This window comes from Enhydra lutris, unplaced genomic scaffold (genome assembly GCF_002288905.1).
Source record: "Enhydra lutris kenyoni isolate GAN:26980312 unplaced genomic scaffold, ASM228890v2 scaffoldscaffold55, whole genome shotgun sequence".
Classification (NCBI taxonomy): Eukaryota; Metazoa; Chordata; class Mammalia; order Carnivora; family Mustelidae; genus Enhydra; species Enhydra lutris.
In genome coordinates, this window is record NW_019154139.1 from 5,814,619 (window position 1) to 5,833,445 (window position 18,827).

General features: G+C 59.1%; 1 protein-coding gene across 2 annotated transcripts in view; it reads left to right on the top strand.

The window, feature by feature from the left end:
* LOC111157667 (signal peptide, CUB domain and EGF like domain containing 1) overlaps positions 1-16,608 on the top strand; it is a 138,899-nt gene extending 122,291 nt beyond the window's left edge. For both annotated transcript variants that reach the window (XM_022519283.1, XM_022519284.1), the window contains 7 exons: positions 3,098-3,259; positions 4,571-4,738; positions 6,299-6,460; positions 7,808-8,005; positions 8,683-8,835; positions 9,190-9,269; positions 11,207-16,608. In XM_022519283.1, the coding sequence (XP_022374991.1) occupies positions 3,098-3,259; positions 4,571-4,738; positions 6,299-6,460; positions 7,808-8,005; positions 8,683-8,835; positions 9,190-9,269; positions 11,207-11,359 (1,076 nt within the window). In that variant the 3' untranslated portion in view covers positions 11,360-16,608. The remainder of the gene's footprint in view (positions 1-3,097; positions 3,260-4,570; positions 4,739-6,298; positions 6,461-7,807; positions 8,006-8,682; positions 8,836-9,189; positions 9,270-11,206) is intronic.
* The last annotated feature ends 2,219 nt before the right edge of the window (positions 16,609-18,827 follow it).

The following is an 18,827-nucleotide window of genomic DNA, read 5'->3' on the forward strand; positions in this document are numbered from 1 at the left end:
GGGCTAACGTTTGCACGCAAAATCCTCGCCACAGTGCTGAGGACGGGCAGGACAGGGAGAACGTGGGCCAGCTCCGCTGCAGCAGGGGAGCAGAAGGGGCGCAGGGACCAGTCTCTGTGGCTAGAGAGGGCTTCCCAGCAGAGGCAGCGTGCGAGCTGAGGGCAGAGGCTGAGGGCCCCCGGGGTGAGCACAGGCTGCCAGGAAGCAGATGAGGCCGGGCCCACGGCAGGAGCTCAGGCGGGGCAGCCAGCCCGTGTCCAGGCCCGGGAGGCCGGGGACCGTTAAGAGGAGGGTTATCGAGAGATAGCCACGGTGGCTGCCTGCAGGAGAATGGACGGAGCCCTTGCTCTGCTGGGGTTCACATTTACCAGGGAAGGAAGGCAGCCAGCAGACAAGCATACACACACCCACACGCACATCCACCTCAGGGCCTTGCCGTAGGGCCATGGTGCTTCTCTGGTGCGGTGGAAGCCATGGGAAGTTTCCAATCAGAGGAACATTATTGCTCTCTCATCAGGGGAAGGCTTCCATGAGCAAGGACTGGGGAAGGGAGTCGGTAGAGCCTTGAACGGGGAGTGGGGGCTGGCAGCACGACAAGAAGGAACAAGACAAAGAGAGCACTTTGGAGGGGTGGCTGGGAGGAAGGAGGCTTCGAGGGCAGCCCCCAAGGGCCACGGTGCAGAAGTGACATCATACTCTGATCTGGGGAACCTGGGGAAGGCACGGCTGGAGGAGACAGTGTGTCTGTGCTCACTAGCTCATGCCCGTGAGTCATCCCTGTGAAGACATTGAATGGTTAGGATGGCTGCAGCCACAAACCTGGGGCACAAAGCATAGGCTGGGCCAGGAGATTAATTGGGGAGCTGCTGGAGAAGAGGTGGGATTTAGGGGTGTGGGGGGAAGGAGGGGCTCCGGCTGCAGCAGTGGAGAGAGCGTGGCAGGAGGGCAGGGCCTTTGTGATGTCATTTTTTTTTTAAGATTTTATCTTTTTATTTATTTGCGAGAGAGAGTGCACACCAGGGAAAGGGGCAGAGGGAGAGGGAGCAGCAGACTCCCTGCTGAGCAGGGAGCCCAAAGTGGAACTCGATCCCAGGAGAGATCATGACCAGAGCCAAAGGCAGATGTGCAAACAACTGAGCCACCCAGGCGCTCTGTTCTTATAAATTTATTTATTTATTTATTTATTTATTTATTTATTTATTTATTTATTTGACAGAGACAGAGTGAGAGAGGGAACACAAACAGGGGAGTGGGAGAGGGAGAAGCAGGCTTCCCACCAAGCAGGGAGCCTGATGCGGGGCTTGATCCCAGGACCCCAGGATCATGACCCAAGCTGAAGGCAGTGACGCCCCCTTCTTCTGTTTTTTATTTTGAAATCATTTCAAACATTCGGAAATACCGCCAGGCAGAACAAGAAACGTCCACGGTTTCTTCGTCCGGGTTCCCCTGTGCGCTGCCCCGAGCGCGTCCAGCCCACACAGCCCATTCCAATTCCCCCAGTCTTCCCCCAGCGTCCCTGTCCCACACGTTCAGTGTCCTTTCTCTCCAGATTCCTTCAGTGTGGAGCAGCCCTTGGCTGTTTCCCTGCGTTTCCTGTCCTCCTGCTGTAGGATGACCCTCATGGGGCTGCATCCCCCATTTCCATGACCCGCTGGGCAGGAAAACCCCACTCGATGCCTGCTCTTCAGCGCCCCCGTTAGGAGGCGCGGGTACTGACCCGGGCCCCCACAGGTCCTTCCCCCTCCCTTTTCCTTCTGCCACTGAGGCAGATTTTCTGGGGCTGGAATTCTGAGTCTATACAACAAACTGCTTCTCATCAGGCATCCTCCACCCAGCCACAGCCATCGCAGTCAGTGACAGCTCCCGCCAAAGCAGCCACGTCTCCGATGGTTGCTGGACGGTGTCCTCCATTCCGGCCGGCCCTAGTCCGGGTGCATTAGCGTTCTGTAAGGAAGAGCTTTCCCTCCCCCTCACTCACGGATGTATCCGAGCACCTACATGTCTGTGTATGTGTATCAGTGTGGGCTCCGCGACTCCTCTGTTCTTTACGGGGCTGTAATCCAAGCCTAGCGTTACTTAGTTCAGGGCTCAGATCATTCCCGGTGTAGCCAGTCAGGCCGGTTCCCCCGTCCTTTGGACATGCCCCCCACCTCCGTCACTTGCTGAGGATTCCAGGGCACAAACCTGTACTTCCCCTGCCCCAGCCTTCGCAATCAGTCAAGGACCCCAGAACGCCTAGAGGAGGAAAATATGCAGAAGCCAGAGCTGGGGTCCTCATTGCTAATGCAGCGTCCATCCTTCCAGGCTCTCACTGGACAGAACTAGCGAGTATGGGTGTATATTAAACATGGGCGTGTATATGGACTTGCACAGGCGTTATGGGTACGTGGGTGTGTGTGTGTGTGTGTGGGTGTGTGTGTGTGTTATAAAACCATGCATTCACACCAGTGCCTCCAGTCCAATAGCTCAGGTTTCTTTCTAACCTCCCCTCTTTCCATGTTTCTAAATTTCTTCTCCAGGAAACCTCCGGCTCCCTCCCTCCTTACTTTCTCCTCATTTTCCCAGTCAGTCTTAGCGTCGGTTTGATATATGCAGCTGACCACGCGGCCTCTGGACGACTCTCCACCACCAGGCCTCCCTGCCCCTGCCTCTGTCACTCTCCCCATGCCCTCTGCACACTGTCCCCACATGGCCACTCCTCCCCATGGGGAAGGAAGGGGGAGGGTAGGAGATCTTGGTTTGGACAAAACGCCCATGGGACGGCCAGGAAACTGTTGGGACACAGGCTGAGGGGTCAGGGCTGGAGGGCAGGACACAGAGCAGAGAGAGACCTCAGGGCTCAGCGGGAGCAGCGAGGACGGGGCCAGAGACCAGGGTCAGGCCTCCGGGCTCTTCACAGACGGCTGCTGCCTTCTTGCTCCTACCCTTAGCTCTTCTGAGATGGCCCTGGGCCCCTCTGGGATCTTTGAGCCAAAGGGACGAGGGATGTGGTGTATCTGGGAGGACAAGCCTGGGTTTGAAGGTACTGGGAGACAAAGCACCTGGCCACTGCTCCCCACGTCTGCCCCCCGGCAATCTCTCCACTTTGCCTCCGCAGTGGCCTGCGCACCTGGCACCTATTTCAGCGGAGAGCCTGGCCAATGTGTGCCATGCGCACCGGGGTCCTACCAGGACAGGGATGGCCAACTCAGCTGCATGCCATGCCCCAGCAGCGATGGGCTCGGCCTGGCTGGTGCCCGCAACGTTTCCGAGTGTGGAGGCAAGTGCGGGTCCCCCCTGGAGGGAGGAAGGGCTGGGGGTTGCGGTGGGGGGATTCGGCGGCAACTCCTGTCTCTACTGAGGTCCTCAAAGCCAAGGCCCAGTCCCTAGTGATATTCCATAAAGCTCTCGGCCATGTGCAGAGCCTGGCATGACTTCCAGGCTGCCACACTCACAGTGGCCACTGGGGCCGCAAAGCATCTGTGTGCCAGCAGGCCCCTGGCTGGGCCTAGTGCACCGGAGAACAGCAGCACGTGGTTTGGAAAGGACTTTACGGTTTATAAACACCTGGTCATTTTTGGGCCCACTTACTGTCTGTAACGAGGCACGTAGTGCCATATGGTTGACCAGACGTGTTACATGGTGTGGAGCCCCACACCATCCTCAATGTTCTCCATGTGAACTTTATAGTTTGTCCTATAGATTGTTTGGGAAGGCCTTTGGCAGCTTACCAAGCACAACTTGGTTTGCAAAGAGCTTTTCCATTTACAGCCTCACTTAACCACATCTGCGGTATGGCCTCACACCCCCACCCAACAGCCTGCCTTCCCCGGCCGTCATGGGGACCACCCAAGACAATGGGTGGGGAAAAGTGTGCCTGCAAGGGTGGGTGGGTGGGACAGTGGGGACCACCAGCCAGCTTTCTCTGGTGTACAGAAGGGATCAGAGACCAGCCCTGAGTCCCTGCAGGCTAGCTGGCTGTGCCCTCTGAGACTGTGGTCTCTGCCCTTAGCAGGGCCAGTGACTGAGAGCAGAGAGCGGCCACTGGTAGGAGCAGAGAATTCAGAGAATTCCAGGTCTGGGCCGAGAGGGCCTCCAGCCCACCCCTTACTCAATGCCAAAGCACCCTCTGCATCCCAACTTAATGCTGGGTGTGTTGTCCCCTCTCTGTCCCAGCCATGCCCTCAGGGACCTCCCAGACGCCCCCACCTCCCTGCCTGGCCCAGCCCTGCAGACTGGAACCCGGTTCCTCATGTGGAGGACACAGTGTGGCCCGCCCCCTGGGGGGCAGCTCCTCTGATCTCTCCCCTGCACAAGTGGGGTCCACACTTCCCAGCTGAGCAGCAAAGCCACCTGCTCTTGCTAGTGGGAGAGGTGAAGCCAGGCCTGGCCAAGGCCCCACAGTGCCTGAACCACGGGCAGCATCCGGACCGGGTGGGGGGCAGCCCACCTCTTTCCCCCAGGTCCCCCCGCCCCCGGCACCACCCATAGCCATGGTCCCCTTCCCCAGGGCAGGTGAGGGTTGAGAGCAGGGTCTGGACTGAGGCGCCTGGACCTCCCGCCAGCCTGAGCCATGACCCCTGACTTCCAGGCCAGTGCTCCCCAGGCTTCTTCTCCCCGGATGGCTTCCAGCCCTGCCAGCCCTGCCCGGTGGGCACGTACCAGCCTGAGCCCGGGCGCACGGGCTGCTTCCCCTGCGGAGGGGGGTTGCTCACCAAGCACGAGGGCGCAGTCTCCTTCCAAGACTGCGAGGCCAAAGGTGAGTCGCCCGGAGCTGTGCAGGGACGTTTTCCCTCAATACCACTCATCACCCACGTGGCCGATGTCCAAGGGCTGAGGGGTGGCCCGGAGCTGCCAGCAGTAGACATGGGACCAGCACCATGCCACACTGGGGACAGGGACCACACAAGCCCACCTGAGAGTCTCAGATGGGAGAGCCAGGCAGGCACAGTGGTTACAGATGGGAGCTTTGAACCTGACTCACAGGAAAGGCTCTTTTGGGGGGGAGCAGTTTGGGGGATGAAGAAATGCAGGGGCGGTGGGACAAGGTCGGACCATCTCACCTTCCCTGGAGACCCTCCTTTTAGGCCTGTGGGGGTCCTGCTGTCCAGCCGCACCTTCCCCTCCATGGTCACCAAATTCCCCTGATGGCACTGCCTCCCCTTCCACACACTCCCGTCCTGCCAAGGGCCTTTGGGACATACTTCCCACCCGCTGACCCTGATATTCTTGGGGACAGACAGAGAGAACCCTCCCTTCTAGAAGAGAAAACTCCACCTCTCCTCCAGTTCCTGCCAGGATTTCTCCTCCTTACTGTGAAACTTGTAGAAGGAGCACGTGGACTACACTTCCTCTCCCCTCTAGTCAGACTCTCACCCCACCGTCCCCCCGATCATTGCTCCCATCGAGGCTGGAGCCAAGTCCCTTCCCAGCTGGCATCTCCCACAGCCCTGCGGCCTCAGGCTCTGCTCAGCCTCACCCACCCACCCCTTGGCTGGTAGTGCTGGGGTCCCCAGCCTGGCACTGACTCTAGAGTCTGGATAGGAAGAGCATCCAGTGACCCCAGCCCCGCGTCTATCCTGAACTCAGTGCTACACCCTCCTGCTGGGGGACAGCCACGATCATATCCCACGTGGCCAGAGCCCCTCATTTTGGCCACACAGTGCCCCCCCACCCAGCTCACACCAGCTCTGTCCTACCAGGGGCCCAGGGAGACCTTGGAATCCCCCTAAGTGCTCTCCCTCTGACCTCACATCCAGTCTGTCCGTAGCCCCTGCCAGCAGCCCTCAGCCAGGCCACTGCTGCCCGGCCTCCCCACCCCACCCCTCACCCTCAAGCTCACTCCCAGAGCAGCAGCCTGGACCATGCGGTGGCTCCAGGTCCCCTTCTCCCTCAGAGCGAAGCCTAGCATGACCCCTGGACCCAGGAGCTCATGGCCATGGCCTGTGACTTCCGCTCTGGCCACGCCCACTCCCTCCCCAGATTGCCTCCCAGCTGACTCCACATGGCTCAAGCCTCCACACAAGGTCCCCACACCCCTTGAGCGGCGCACACCTGGCCTTACAACAGCTCATGTCCCATTTCTTGTCCCCGAACACATGCCCCCTGTGGTCAGGCCTCGGTCACAGAGCTCACTGCCCAGCTCCGGGCAGCCCCCAAGCTCCACACAGCCGTGGACAGGACCGAGCGTGGATGGTGGGCGGCCACTGGGTTGTAAAGAAGGGCTTTGAACTGGGCACCATGACAGACCTCGAGGGCAGGGAGGCGCTGGGGAGAATGTCCCCTGCCCTTTCCCATCTGCACCCCCCCCTGCCCACAGTGCACTGCTCCCCGGGCCACCACTACAACACCACCACCCACCGGTGCATCCGCTGCCCCGTGGGCACCTACCAGCCCGAGTTTGGCCAGAACCACTGCATCACCTGCCCGGGCAACACCAGCACGGACTTTGATGGCTCCACCAACGTCACACACTGCAAAAGTAGGTACAGCTCTCCCTGCGGCTGCTGGGGGGGACGCAGGGCGGGTGGGCTGTTGCGGGCGGGGCAAGCCCTCACCCCACACCGTGCCCACAGGACCCCAGGGACCCCGCCCAGCTCCAGCACACCCGCACATCCACTCAGGGTGACGCCCCCCCGCGCCTCTGTGCTCGGTGGGTCTGCCCAGGGCTGCGGGTCTGTGGAGGGGAAAGCCGGGCCCGTGGCAGGGGGCTGCGGTTCAGGGGCTGAGGACCAGGCCATGCCACTCTTGAAGGCACGTGCCAAGTGGACGCACACCAGCCCAGGGGACAGGAAGCAGACACGAAGCGTGGACGGGTGTGGAGGCGTGAGAGGAAGCCCAGCCGGCCTCCTTGTGTCTGTGAGGAGCTCAGTTCAGCTGAAAGAAATGGGGGCAGCATAAGACGCTGTGGGAAGTAGCTTCCCCGGCAAGTCATCTGGGCGTAACAGACTTGACTTTAGATATTTTTAATTCATTTTTTGGAGTCCTCTGGGACAGATTTTCTGGTGTTGTACCCTCCCCCAATCAATTTCTAGCCAGTTACCCCTTTCCCTGTGCTGCTGGTCGTGTCTGGGACAGCCCAAAGGCCCATGGTGGGGATTAAACCAGAGGGTCCCGCGGGGCTCGTGGCCTCTGGGGACAGAAGAGCAGGCACAGTGTGGGGCTCCACAGAGGTAGGGTTGAAACGTCCTCCTGAGTAAAAGTGGAGAAAGCAAATAGGGAAGCTTCTGGAAGGTGAGGTAAACATGAAAAGTTTCCCAGGAATTTTGATGGGGTTTCGTACACGAAAAGGCATGAGAAAATTGTGTACATTTAGTGTTCGGTTCAGTTATCTTTGCAGACCTAAGGTGACTTCTTTTGTAAGGTTGAGGCTGGGAACCTTTAGCTCACAGAGGTGCCGCGTTTGGCTTCTTGAGGGTTCCGAAGCTTAGCTACAAAGGGAGGCATGTCTCTTTGTCCTCACTGTGCTGCCTGCTTGTCCCCGAGCCTTCCCGCTCGGCGGGGAGGGCGACCACCCCAGGCCCCTGGCAGGCGCTCAGGGAGCATAGAGGGCATGGAGGGAGAGAGGAGGTGGGGGTTCACGAGTCGGGGGGTTCACCGAGCTTTCGCACCACCACCTGCAGGAGCAGGGCTGGCAGGGGAGCCGACACAGGGCGGGCCTGTCACAGGGTGCCCCCCCCGGGAAGACGACCCCATGGGAAGAGTGGCCCAGGGCCAGGCTAGCTGGTGGGGAGGCCAGTGGAGGCGGCCGCGGGGCTGTCGAGGGCCCGCCCTCCCCGACCCCCGTGCAGCAGGCCTGAGCAGGCCCGTGCGGCCCCGGTGCCCACAGACCAGCACTGTGGCGGCGAGCTCGGCGACTACACAGGCTACATCGAGTCCCCCAACTACCCCGGCGACTACCCGGCCAACGCCGAGTGCGTGTGGCACATCTCGCCGCCCCCCAAGCGCAGGATCCTCATCGTGGTCCCTGAGATCTTCCTACCCGTTGAGGACGAGTGCGGCGACGTCCTGGTCATGAGGAAGAGCGGTATGCACAGGTGGAGGGGAGCAGCGGAGGGGCCACCCAGGGTCACCCGTTGCGGGGGTTTCACAGCCACCTCTGACCCACCGTCTGCTCACAGGGCTGAGCTCTAGGAAGTCAGCTTCTCCCGCCTTCAGGGCACCTCAGGAAGGCTGCCCGGGGAGCAGTGAGGAGGTGGGACACCCTTTGGCCAGCCCCACACACCCCAGGGTCAGCAGGCTCACCTTTATTCATCTGCTCACAGGGAGAGGGGACTTCCCAGCTGTGACCCTCCGCCCCAGCCCTGGCTTGTGCTGGGTGTGGGCATGAGCCCTGTCTGGGGAGAGCAGCTGGCCAGAGAAAGACAGTGACAACCCGACAGAGAGGGGCAGTGACCAAGGGTTCACCAGGGCAGAGCAGGAATGTGGTAGTGTGAGGATGGAGCAGTCAGGGAGGCTTCCTGGAGGAGGAGGCATAGAAACCTGCTCTGTAGGATGAGAAGGAACTGGGGTTGAGGGGGGGGGACTGGCATTTGAGGCAGAGGTAACATGGATGGAGCCTAGAGCTGGACTGTTTGGGGGACTGGGCGTGGGAACTGAGTGGCTGACCTACTGGGGGAAGCACATGGCCTGCAGATGGAGGACGAGGGCCAGGGGCAGGGTTGTGGATCAACCAACCGCTCAGCCCCCCCACGCTGTCCCCAGCATCACCCGCGTCTATCACCACCTATGAGACCTGCCAGACCTATGAGAGGCCCATCGCCTTCACCTCCCGCTCCCGGAAGCTCTGGATCCAGTTCAAATCCAATGAAGGCAACAGCGGCAAAGGATTCCAAGTGCCCTATGTCACCTATGACGGTCAGTGTGGCTGCACTGTGTGCCCGGCCCAGGCTGGCCCTGCGGACACGGAGGCAACAGACACATACAGGGTGCGGGGTGGTGCGGGTGAAGGAGCCATTAGTGGTGTCTGTGGCCTTCAGCGTGCTGTACTGCCCAAGCTGGATATTGAGGGTTGAATAGAAGTTTATAGCTAGCCAAGCCTCAAGGAAAACAATTCGGGTGGAGGGTACAGAGGTTCAGAGGCAGAAGTGCCTGTGGCCAAGATCTGAGTCTGAATGTGGAGCAGGGGGAGGCGGAGGCAGAAGGTGAGGGGGAAGCAGGGGGGTTCTGGTGCCTTCACCTCCCTTCCTTCCTCGCCGGTGGGTTTCACAGAGGACTACCAGCAGTTGATAGAGGATATCGTTCGCGATGGACGGCTCTACGCCTCGGAGAATCACCAGGAAATTTTAAAAGTGAGTGAGCTTCTTTATGGGAAAGGGTCCGTGTGATCCCGGGATGGTGGCCTGTGATGATTCCGGGCCTCTGTCCTTGCAGACCAGGAGGCCCGAGACAGGATCCCTGGTGGCATCCAGCCCAGGACCTTCTGACTGGCCTTTGGGCTCCTTGACAGCTGCCGGCCTCACTTCCCTCATCTGTGAGATGCTGTGGGAGCTTAAAATCGGTAGAATCCGCTCCCACCTTTGGGACTGCCTGTCCCCTCATCTTGCTCGTGACCTTAAGAAGCAGAGCCACCTTGTCATCGAGGGGCTCTATGTCTGTCATATGGCAGGCACTGGCCAGCTCTGGGCCCTGACCCAGGGATTTGTTTGGGCTCTGGGGGTCTGGCCCCAGCTCAGCCTCTGGGGAGCTAACACTTCCAGCCTGGGAGCTGAGGTGGACGGGGCTGGAGCAGGTTTGGGTTCCCTGGCTGTCACGTCCCTGCTGGGTGGCCCTGGGCAAGCCCTCTGAGAAGCAGGGGCGGCTCACAGAGTGTGGGCTTCCAGCTCCGGATCCGGCATGGTCCTGCACGCAGTAGGCACTTTGTAAGCAGAGAGGTTCGCCCCGATGCTGCTGCACCCAGGAGCAGAGCTGGAGCCCATCTGTGCAGTGGGAACCGGAGGCCAGTGCTGGCCCCTCCATCGGTCCATCCGGCAGACGATGCCGGCTCTCCTCCTGGTCCCTCCCCTGCCGCCCTGGCCCTCTGCCCACGGCTCCACCCTGCCGCCAGGAGCATCTTTGCAGAACTAGAAGTGTTTCCGTCACTCAGGACAAAAACCTTGGCCCGGGGGGCCCGGCTGGGCATGGCCCCCACCTGCCTCTGAAGCCGTTCTCCGACCTCCACACTCCCCCCGCTCCCTGGCTGAGGCCTCTCTCCTCCGTGAGCATCCGCCTGTCCTGCTTTCAGCGTAGGCATCCCTCTCTGGGTGGATCACAGACTCTTAGAGTCCCACGAGGCTCTGGCTCTTGCACCTGCTGGTCCTGCCGTCAGCTGTGGTCTAGGATCATTTGGGCCCCCGCCTCCCTGGAGGCAGAGGAGGCGCAGGAGTTCCTGCCTGACCTGCCGTCCCCAGCATGGGCCCCGCGCCCAGCACACGGGGCGGGGGCGGGGGGTGTGTTTCTCAAGGGCGAGGGTGCGGGCGTGCGTGCATGCCCGTGACAGCTTTGAGTGTGCACCAGGACAGAGCAGACGCGGGACAGCAAATGTGCCCAAGGTCTCGCCTGACACTGGGACATGATGCAGACAGCCTCTGGCCGGTGCCGAAGCTGCACCCTCCCAGCACCCTGCCTTGAGCTCCACAGCAGGCCGGGCTCCCTCCCAGCTCTCAGGACGCAGCGTGTGCTCGCCTCTACAGGGGGGCTCGGCTTTCTGACCTCCATCTGTTGGCCTCTAAACCCTCTGCCCCGCTCCGTGTCCTCTGGTTTCAATGCGATGGTTTGTTTTCTTTGACTTTGCAGAACTCTTTTTAAATAAAATGCTATTAGGACATCAAGAGTTAAAACCAATAAACTATTTTTTTTTTTAAATCAAAAAATGGGGCACCTGGATGACCCCATCGGTGAAGGGTCCGACTCTTGGTTTCAGCTCAGGTCATGATCTCAAGGTCACGAGATCAAGCCACAGTGAGGCTGGGCTCTGTGCTCAGCGGGGAGTCTCTGCTCTTCCTCTCCCTCTGCCCCTCCCCCATCATGTGGGCTGTCTGTAAAATAAATGGATCTTTTTTAAAAAATCAAAAAACAGTTCATGGTGAAGAGAGTCCCTGGGGTCTGAAACCCACCCAGCAGCACAGTCTTTTCCTCTTCCCTCATCCTTGCAGACACCCCCAAGGCCCCACCAGGGCCCCAGACATCAAAGAGGCCTGCACCCCCGCCCCCGACTCAGCCTCACCACCCGCCTCACTGTGTCTTGCAGGACAAGAAACTCATCAAGGCCCTCTTCGATGTGTTGGCGCACCCCCAGAACTACTTCAAATACACAGCCCAGGAGTCCAAGGAGATGTTCCCGCGGTCCTTTATCAAGCTGCTGCGCTCCAAAGTCTCCCGGTTCCTGCGGCCCTACAAATAATGCCGCCAGCTGCCCTGCTCGGGGATGGCCGGGTATCCCGATGGGGAGGGGAGTGCGCCTTCCCTCCACAGGAGAGGCTAGAAGGCGGCTCTGCGGGCCTCCACGCTGCCCTGGGAAGTCACCACAGCGTCTGCCCTTCGGAAACACGGACCAGCCTGTGGGGGTGAGACCACATCCAGGCGGAGACCCTGGGCCGCTGCGCTCCTCAGGTCGCCCGGCTGGGAAAACACTGCTTTTGGCGGGCGGCTTTGCTCCCTCCCTCCCTCGGCCTGTTCCGTCCCCGGAGGGGGGGCACCCTCCCTGAGCGGCACTAGCGGACCCACCTGGGCCGGGACACTCTGTGCCGCCGCGCAGCCAGCTCCTGGGCAAGCTGCACGTTTGGGGGTCACATGTGGCCTTGCCTGGCGCCTCAGGAGAGAGGGGGACGCAACTGCCTCTGTCTGCAGGCAGGCTCTGGGAGGCATCATCTGCGACAGGAAGCCAGGCTGTGGGAGGAGGGGTGTGGGAGGGCGTCTGGGGAGCTTGGATGAGCCAGTGTCTGCACCGGCAAAGGCACCCACCCCTGTCCTCCAGCCGTGGGTCCAGGACGCAGGCGCCACGTGGCAGAGCTCTAAGGATTCTGTGATTGGACAGAGAAGAGCTGCTAGCGGAGGAAACTGTAGATTTGTGCTTTTCCTTGATAGAGCATCTAATTAAGTACTATATATATATATAAATATAAATATAATATACTTCTATCTGTGGGTACTTTAGGAAAATCCTCTTCAGTAACTGTAAATGCGAACTGCAGCCCCACGCCTTCCCTCCCGAGCTGCCCCCAGCCTCCCTGGGTTGAAGCCTCTCCAGGTGCTTGCCACCTGGTTCTGTGAGGCTGGAGAGCGCGCGCTGGTTCTGGACACGCTCTGGAACGCACGTTCTTTGGGAACTGGGCCCTGATGCTTTGCTGGAGTGTTGCCCTCTGACGGAATGTTGTAGAAGGCCATTTCCCCTTGGGCCCTTTCCTATGGGTACCGAGGCCCAGCAGGAAATCTCGAAAGGGACCTGTGCTGGCCCTGAGGCCATGACCTTGGGGTCTGTGCCATGGCCTCGTGCCACAGGGAAACAAGGCTGTCTCCACGTGAGCACAGGCTGTGCCACCGCAAGAGACCTCAGAGGGCAGCAGCCCACCCCTTTATCTTACCAGTGAGGAGAACGAGCGACGGAGGGCAGGCAGCCAGTGTTGGAGGCCTGGCCCCAGGAGCGCTGTCTGCTTTCTGCTGTGCCACGCTGGGGTTCCTCTGAGAGTCTGTCTTTAAAGAAGAGAAGGCCAGAGGCTGACCCCGTCGCATGGTGTCCCCCTCGGCCAGGAAGCCAGCACCGGGACACAGCCAGAAACGTCCCTGCCACTCTGAGTCCTCGCCTGCTGACCGACTGCTGGCGGCCGCCTGTGAGCCACGCGTGGGAAGCAGTCTGTATCTTTAGGGTAACAAATGTTCACAGTTGCAAAACACATGGGACAATCTTAAAATGAATCCCAGTCACCTGTCCCAGGTGCCTCTAGGCTGTCTCCTCCTCCTGCCTCCACACCCGTGCTGAGCAATGGGCTCGGTTTGAGACCCATCCATGGCACGCCACTGATGGTGAAGCTTGGGTCCAGGTGACCAGGGTCTGGGGGTCGATGACAAGGCAGGCCGTGGCGATGTCACAATACAAAACAGGGCTGGGGGCTCAAATCGTTCCTTGCTACCACCCACGTCAGCAACAGCGAGTCCCCAGTTTAATGAACGCTGCCACCAGCGCCTTCTCTGCCAAAATCCAACTCAGGTCTGGAAGGGGCCTGGTGGGCAGGTCAGTGTGAGCCCTGAGCTCTGTCCCGGCCCACACCACCCTCCCTGGTCACAGGCCTTGAAGGCCAGCCTCAGTCTCCAGAAAGACCCCTGTCTTCCCTCCGAGTCCTTGCTTATCCCCAGGAATTACGTGAGTGTCCTCCAGAACAGGCTTCCAATAACAACCACCCAGGAGAAGGGTTTTTTATAATGTTCTCAAAACATAGAGGACCAGAAGAGCTCTAACCTTTCTTGAACACTTCGTGCCGCCCCTCTGGGTGGTTTCGGACCGTCGCCACCCACAAACCCCACTAACCCACCGGCCCTTCCAGTGGGAGCCCCCCCATGATCCATGGCTCTCCCCGCCACTGTGGTCAGACCTGCCCGGTATTCCCCCAGCAGAGCAGAACAGATGTGGGACCCTTTGCCCTCACAAGTACCAGGGAGCCAGCGACCCCAACTTGCCGGCTGCCAACACATTCCCATCAGGGGCACTCAAAGGCCAGGAGTGGGGTATGTCCTTAATGTCAGCCCTCATCCCCACCCTGGGGAACCTGAGGGTCCCACCTGTTAAACCGGATCTGTCCCCGGTCATCGGAGCCTGGTGGCTTGGGGGGAGAGCTCCCTGGGCAACAAAGCACGTTTGTCCATGTTCCCGTGTTGCAGAAGCTGGTGGCAGGTTGGCACCGGTGGAGCAGGTGGAGGTAGAAAGGACGGGCCCCAGAGAGGACAGGTCCCCACAGTGAGTCCCGGGGAAGAACAGGACAGGACGAGGGTGCGGGAGGCCTGTGCTGCCCGAGGGAGGGGCTGACCAGAAGGAGCATGGCCTGCTCCTGGATGGGATGTTGGCCTCAAGCAGCCGCAGGCCCAGCCCAGCCACCACCGCCCCTCGCGTTACACGGACCCTCCGCGGCGGGCCAGTCGATCACTCCAAGGCAAAGAGCCAAGGATCAAGCTTCTGGAAGCAAAATCTTGCCCAGCTGGCCGGGACTGAAAGCTGCCAAGCCTGGAAGTCCTGAGGAGCTCAGCTCTGCGTCTCGTGGGGCAGCCGGGGAGGCTCTCCAAGGGTGGCGGTGGAAGACCGAGGTGCCCCTGCACCGTGTGCCGGGTGGCGGCGGGACCAGGAGTGGCGGACCCGGAAGAAGCCCTTCAGCCCCGCACCCCTGGCGTCTCCTGGCTCTCTGCTTCCATGGACACGTGCCAAGGAAAAGAAGAGAACTGGCCTCAAGGTCCAGTGGCCAGCTGGGCCCTCAGCGAGGGAACACTGGGGTCACCTCATCTGCCTCTCCGAATGAGGCTGCTTTTCCCCGGCGCTGCGCTTGCCTGAGCCTGCAGCTGTGGCAGTGTGCCGGCCGCTCTCCCACCCCGGGCTCTCCACTTAGTCTCAGACTCTGTGCCCCTCGCCCCGACAGGTGGCCTTGGCCAGTGGTGGTGACCGTGCTCTGCCCAGCTCTGGCTCCCCAGGGGCAGTCCTTGCCAGCCCGTCCTGGCAGACAGAATGGTGACAGACTCAAGGAGGCCGTGGGGCCCAAGGTGGCAGCCTCAGACAGCTTTCCCTCCTGCCATCCGTTGGTTTGGGACAGGCAGATGAAAGAGGACTGTAACCTGGGCCAAAAAGTCACCAGAGAGCAATGGCCCCAAGAGGCCGCTTCTGAGAGCCCAAAGACAGATCTTCTTTCCTTCAATCTCTTAAAACCTGTGTTTCCTACCTGAACCCCCATTCCCCTGGGGACACGGCCAAGATCACCCATTTTCCACGACAAGAGGCCCCAGCCTGCTGGACCTAAAGTGGGCACCTAAGTGACATTTGGGGGATGGGATAATTAGTTGAACACCTCCATCCACCACACTCAGGAGGAAAATAAAATACTGAGCTAAGTTAGGTCACTAAGCAAACATTTGCTGAGCGCTTACCGTGTGCCAGGCTCCTAGAAAGGAGAGAGGCCACAGCCATGGGGCTGGCAGAATCCTCTGGAAAGTTCCTCTTGGTCCCCGAGATAAAGATGATTGAGGCTGGCCCTGGACAGAGCCCAGTGCTCCTGTCCCAGTACCCTGGGTCAGGACGGCGAGTGTGGACAGAGGGCAGACGGAGCAGGGCTCACCAAAGGAGTCCCAAGGTCCATCTCCCAAGGGAGGAGCTGCTGCCCGCCCAGCCTCAGGATGTGGCCGCCGTCCTCCACCAGCAGAGACAGAGGCAGAGAAGAGCTCAGCCAGCTTGCCCAGGACAGCGGCCTCTACCCCCCCCCACACACACACAACAGGCCCCTCTCTTCACCACGGATCCACATGGGGGCCGCTCAGCCCTTCTGAACCGGGTGACAGCACCAAGCCAACTTCATTCTGGCCAAAGGCAGAAGGACCGACGTTTGAGAGACATTCCCAGTCCACACGTCAGAGCAGAGAGCTCGTATTCTCCCAGATGGCTGCCCCTGGAGGCGCGGTTCTGAGCACCTGCTGTATGCCGGACGCAGGTGCGGCAAGGAGGAGCTGCAGTGGGCAGCGTCCAGGCTGCCTGGCGGCTTGGCAAGGGCGGTGGGAGGGGGCAGGCCAGCCCCAGGCCCAGAGGCTGCAGGCATGGCCACGCCTTCCCTCCCAGCACCCTGCACAGGCAGCCCCCAAAAAGCAGGACCCTCTGTTTCTCTGAGGACCCCCAGCCACCGGATGGACCCTCTGAAACTGGGCCCCTCGAGTCTCAGCAGGAAGCAGTGAAAGCCTGAGTCCCCCAGTCACCAGGATGCGGGGGACCATCCTCAGGGCCCTGGGGGTGCGTGGGACCTGACGTTCCTCGGACGTGGACGGGGAGACTCTAGGAGGCCCGGTAACGTGCCCCAGGCGAGGAAGAGCTAGTAGTTGGTGGAACTGAGACTCAAACCCAAGCCCATCGAAACCCAAGGTAGGAGATGTCTGTCTGTGAGATATCAATGGACCAAATTGTATGGATTAGGAAACGCGCTGGGGAGTTCCGGGGCAGGGATGTGGCAGGTAGAGAGGAGGGAGGCGGAGGAGGCGTGGACATAGGACCTCCCCTCCCTGTGAAACAAGCACTAGAAACTCAGAGGAAGCCCGGCTTCTGCCTTCTCCGCTGCATGGACGGGATGGATGTGTCCTTTGAGACTCTGGCCCACAGGGCAAGGTAAGCCGCAGCCCGGCGCTACCCCCCTGCGCATCCCCGGACAGATGCTGCCTGTCCGCCGTCGGCCCCTCCTCCCAGCTCGGGCGCACAAATGTGAGACAATGTGCGTGTCCCTCAGCAGACCATGGACTGAAAAGTAGGGGCAAAAAGAAAGCTCGCTGATGCCCAGGACTTTGTTTCCCTGTTCAGAGGCTACGGAGATCCCCAGGAAAGGTCTAGCCCGCTGAGATTAGAACCTTGAACAGCCTGGGCAGACCCAGCCCATACCGCTCTTGAAATGGGGTATCTGAACACCACTGGGGGGCCTGGGGGGGAGGGGCAAGGGGCCAGGGAAGGGGGAAGAGGAGCAGAGAGCTGGGCCCTCGTTCCCCCAGCCTCCATCGGGATCCGTGCAGGCGCCGTACTGTCCAGGCACTTTGGCAGCCCCTCTGTCTACAAGAGTGACCTATACCGGCACAATCATGTTTTTCTTTTAGTTTCCTTGAACATTCAAGGTTTTTTCTTCTCCATCATGTTCATACATATGCATGTAATTAAACATTTGTGGAAATCACTTTAATAATAAACGGGAAATGAACCTAAATGTTGCTCCTTTCTCTCATTCATCGGAGGTCATGATCTGGGGCAGAAAGTCAACTAGAATCAAAAAAAAAAAAAACAAAACTTTTCAGACATTCCTTGGCTATCATTGAGGGCTGCAAGTAAAGGAGCTTCCGGAAGCTTCTGGAAGGCAAAGCAGTAGGTTTGAGATCCGCACGTGAAAGGCACCCGAAGTTCGGGGACAGAGGTGTTCCTAGATGAGCCGCAGGGAGGTGGACCATCAGAGCTCCAGGTCCACTGTTTCTCATGCCTGGCAGCGTGAGTGAGAGCTGCTCCTCTCTGCCGTGGCTTTGATCTCGGAGTCACGGTCACCGTGAGCCTTGGGAGATCTAGGACCCCTCGAAGCTGGACGCACAGTCAGCGCCGTGTATGCTCGCACACGTGAATGTGTTTCTCTGGGAACACGACCCCCGGCTTTCATCAGATTCTCAAAGAAACCTAGACCGCCAAAAAGGCTGGTAACCATTCCTCTCCTCAGAAATGCGGAGAAGCCTCCAGCATCAGGCCCTCGACAGGAGAAAAAAGCAATTTCATAAGTGATACTAATATTCCAAATAAGTGACAGGAAACGGCAAAGGTTACTCTGGCTCATTTTGTTTGGTTTTTGGTTTAACACAATGATTTAAAAGTCTAAGGAAATTTCTAGAATCTACACAGCTGGGTCTCGAAAATATATTTGTACACCTGTGTTCATAGCAGCATGACTCGCAATAGTCAACAGTTGGAAGCAACCCAAGCGTCCGTCAGCGGATGAGCCGATAAACGCACGGTCCCTCCACGGCACGGACAGGGCTCGACCACCAGCCACAAGCAGGATAAGCCTGGGGGACCTGGTGCTGAACTCGAGAAGCCAGTCACAAGCAGCAGATTCCACTTCCTGTGGGAAATACTGTGTGATTCGACTTACCCGAGGTCCCTAGGGTGTCGTTTTCGCATGTAGGTGAGGTTCAGTGGGGTCCGGTGGCAAGAGCCAAGAATTTTTTTTTTAGTCTTTTTATTTATTTTATTTTATTTTATTTATTTGACAGAGACACAGTGAGAGAGGGAACACAGCAGGGGGAGTGAGAGAGGGAGAAGCAGGCTTCCCATCGAGCAGGCAGCCCGATGTGGGACTCGATCCCAGGACCGGGATCATGACCTGAGCCCAAGGCAGATGCTTAACAACTGAGCCACCCAGGCATCCTAAATTTTTTTTTTAAGATTTTATTTATTTGAGAAGGAGAGAGAGAGAGAGAAAGAGAGGAGGAGGAGTAGGTGGAGGGTCAGAGGGAGAAGCAGACTCCCTGCTGACAAGGAGCCCAATTTAGGGCTCGATTCCAGGATCATGACCTGAACCAAAGGCAGACACTTAGTCGACTGAGCCACCTATGCGTCCAAAGAAATAAATTTTTTTTTTAAGATTTTATTTATTTATTTGACATGGAGAGAGAGAGATCACAAGTAGGCAGAGAGGAAAGCAGAAGCAGGCTCCCCGCCGAGCAGAGAGCCCGATGGGGGCGGGGGGGGGTGGGGCTCGATCCCGGGACCCTGAGATCATGACCTAAGCCGAAGGCAGAAGGCAGAGGCTTAACCCACTGAGCCACCCAGGCGCCCCAAGGAAAGAATTCTTGAGAGGCCCTTGGTGCAAACTAGTGGTTTGGTTTGGTTTGGTTTTTATTTAAACTTGATTTTATTTTTTCAGTGTTCCGAGATTCATTTTTTGTGCACCACACCCCGTGCTCCATGCAATCGTGCCCTCCTTAATACCCACCACCAGGCTCACCCAAACCCCCACCCCCCTCCCCTCCAGAACCCTCAGCTTGTTACTCAGAGTCCACAGTCTCTCATGGTTCCTCTCCCCTCCAATTTCCCCAACTCCCTTCTCTCCATCTCCCAACGTCCTCCGTGTTATTCCTTATGCTCCACAAGTAAGTGAAACCATATGATAATT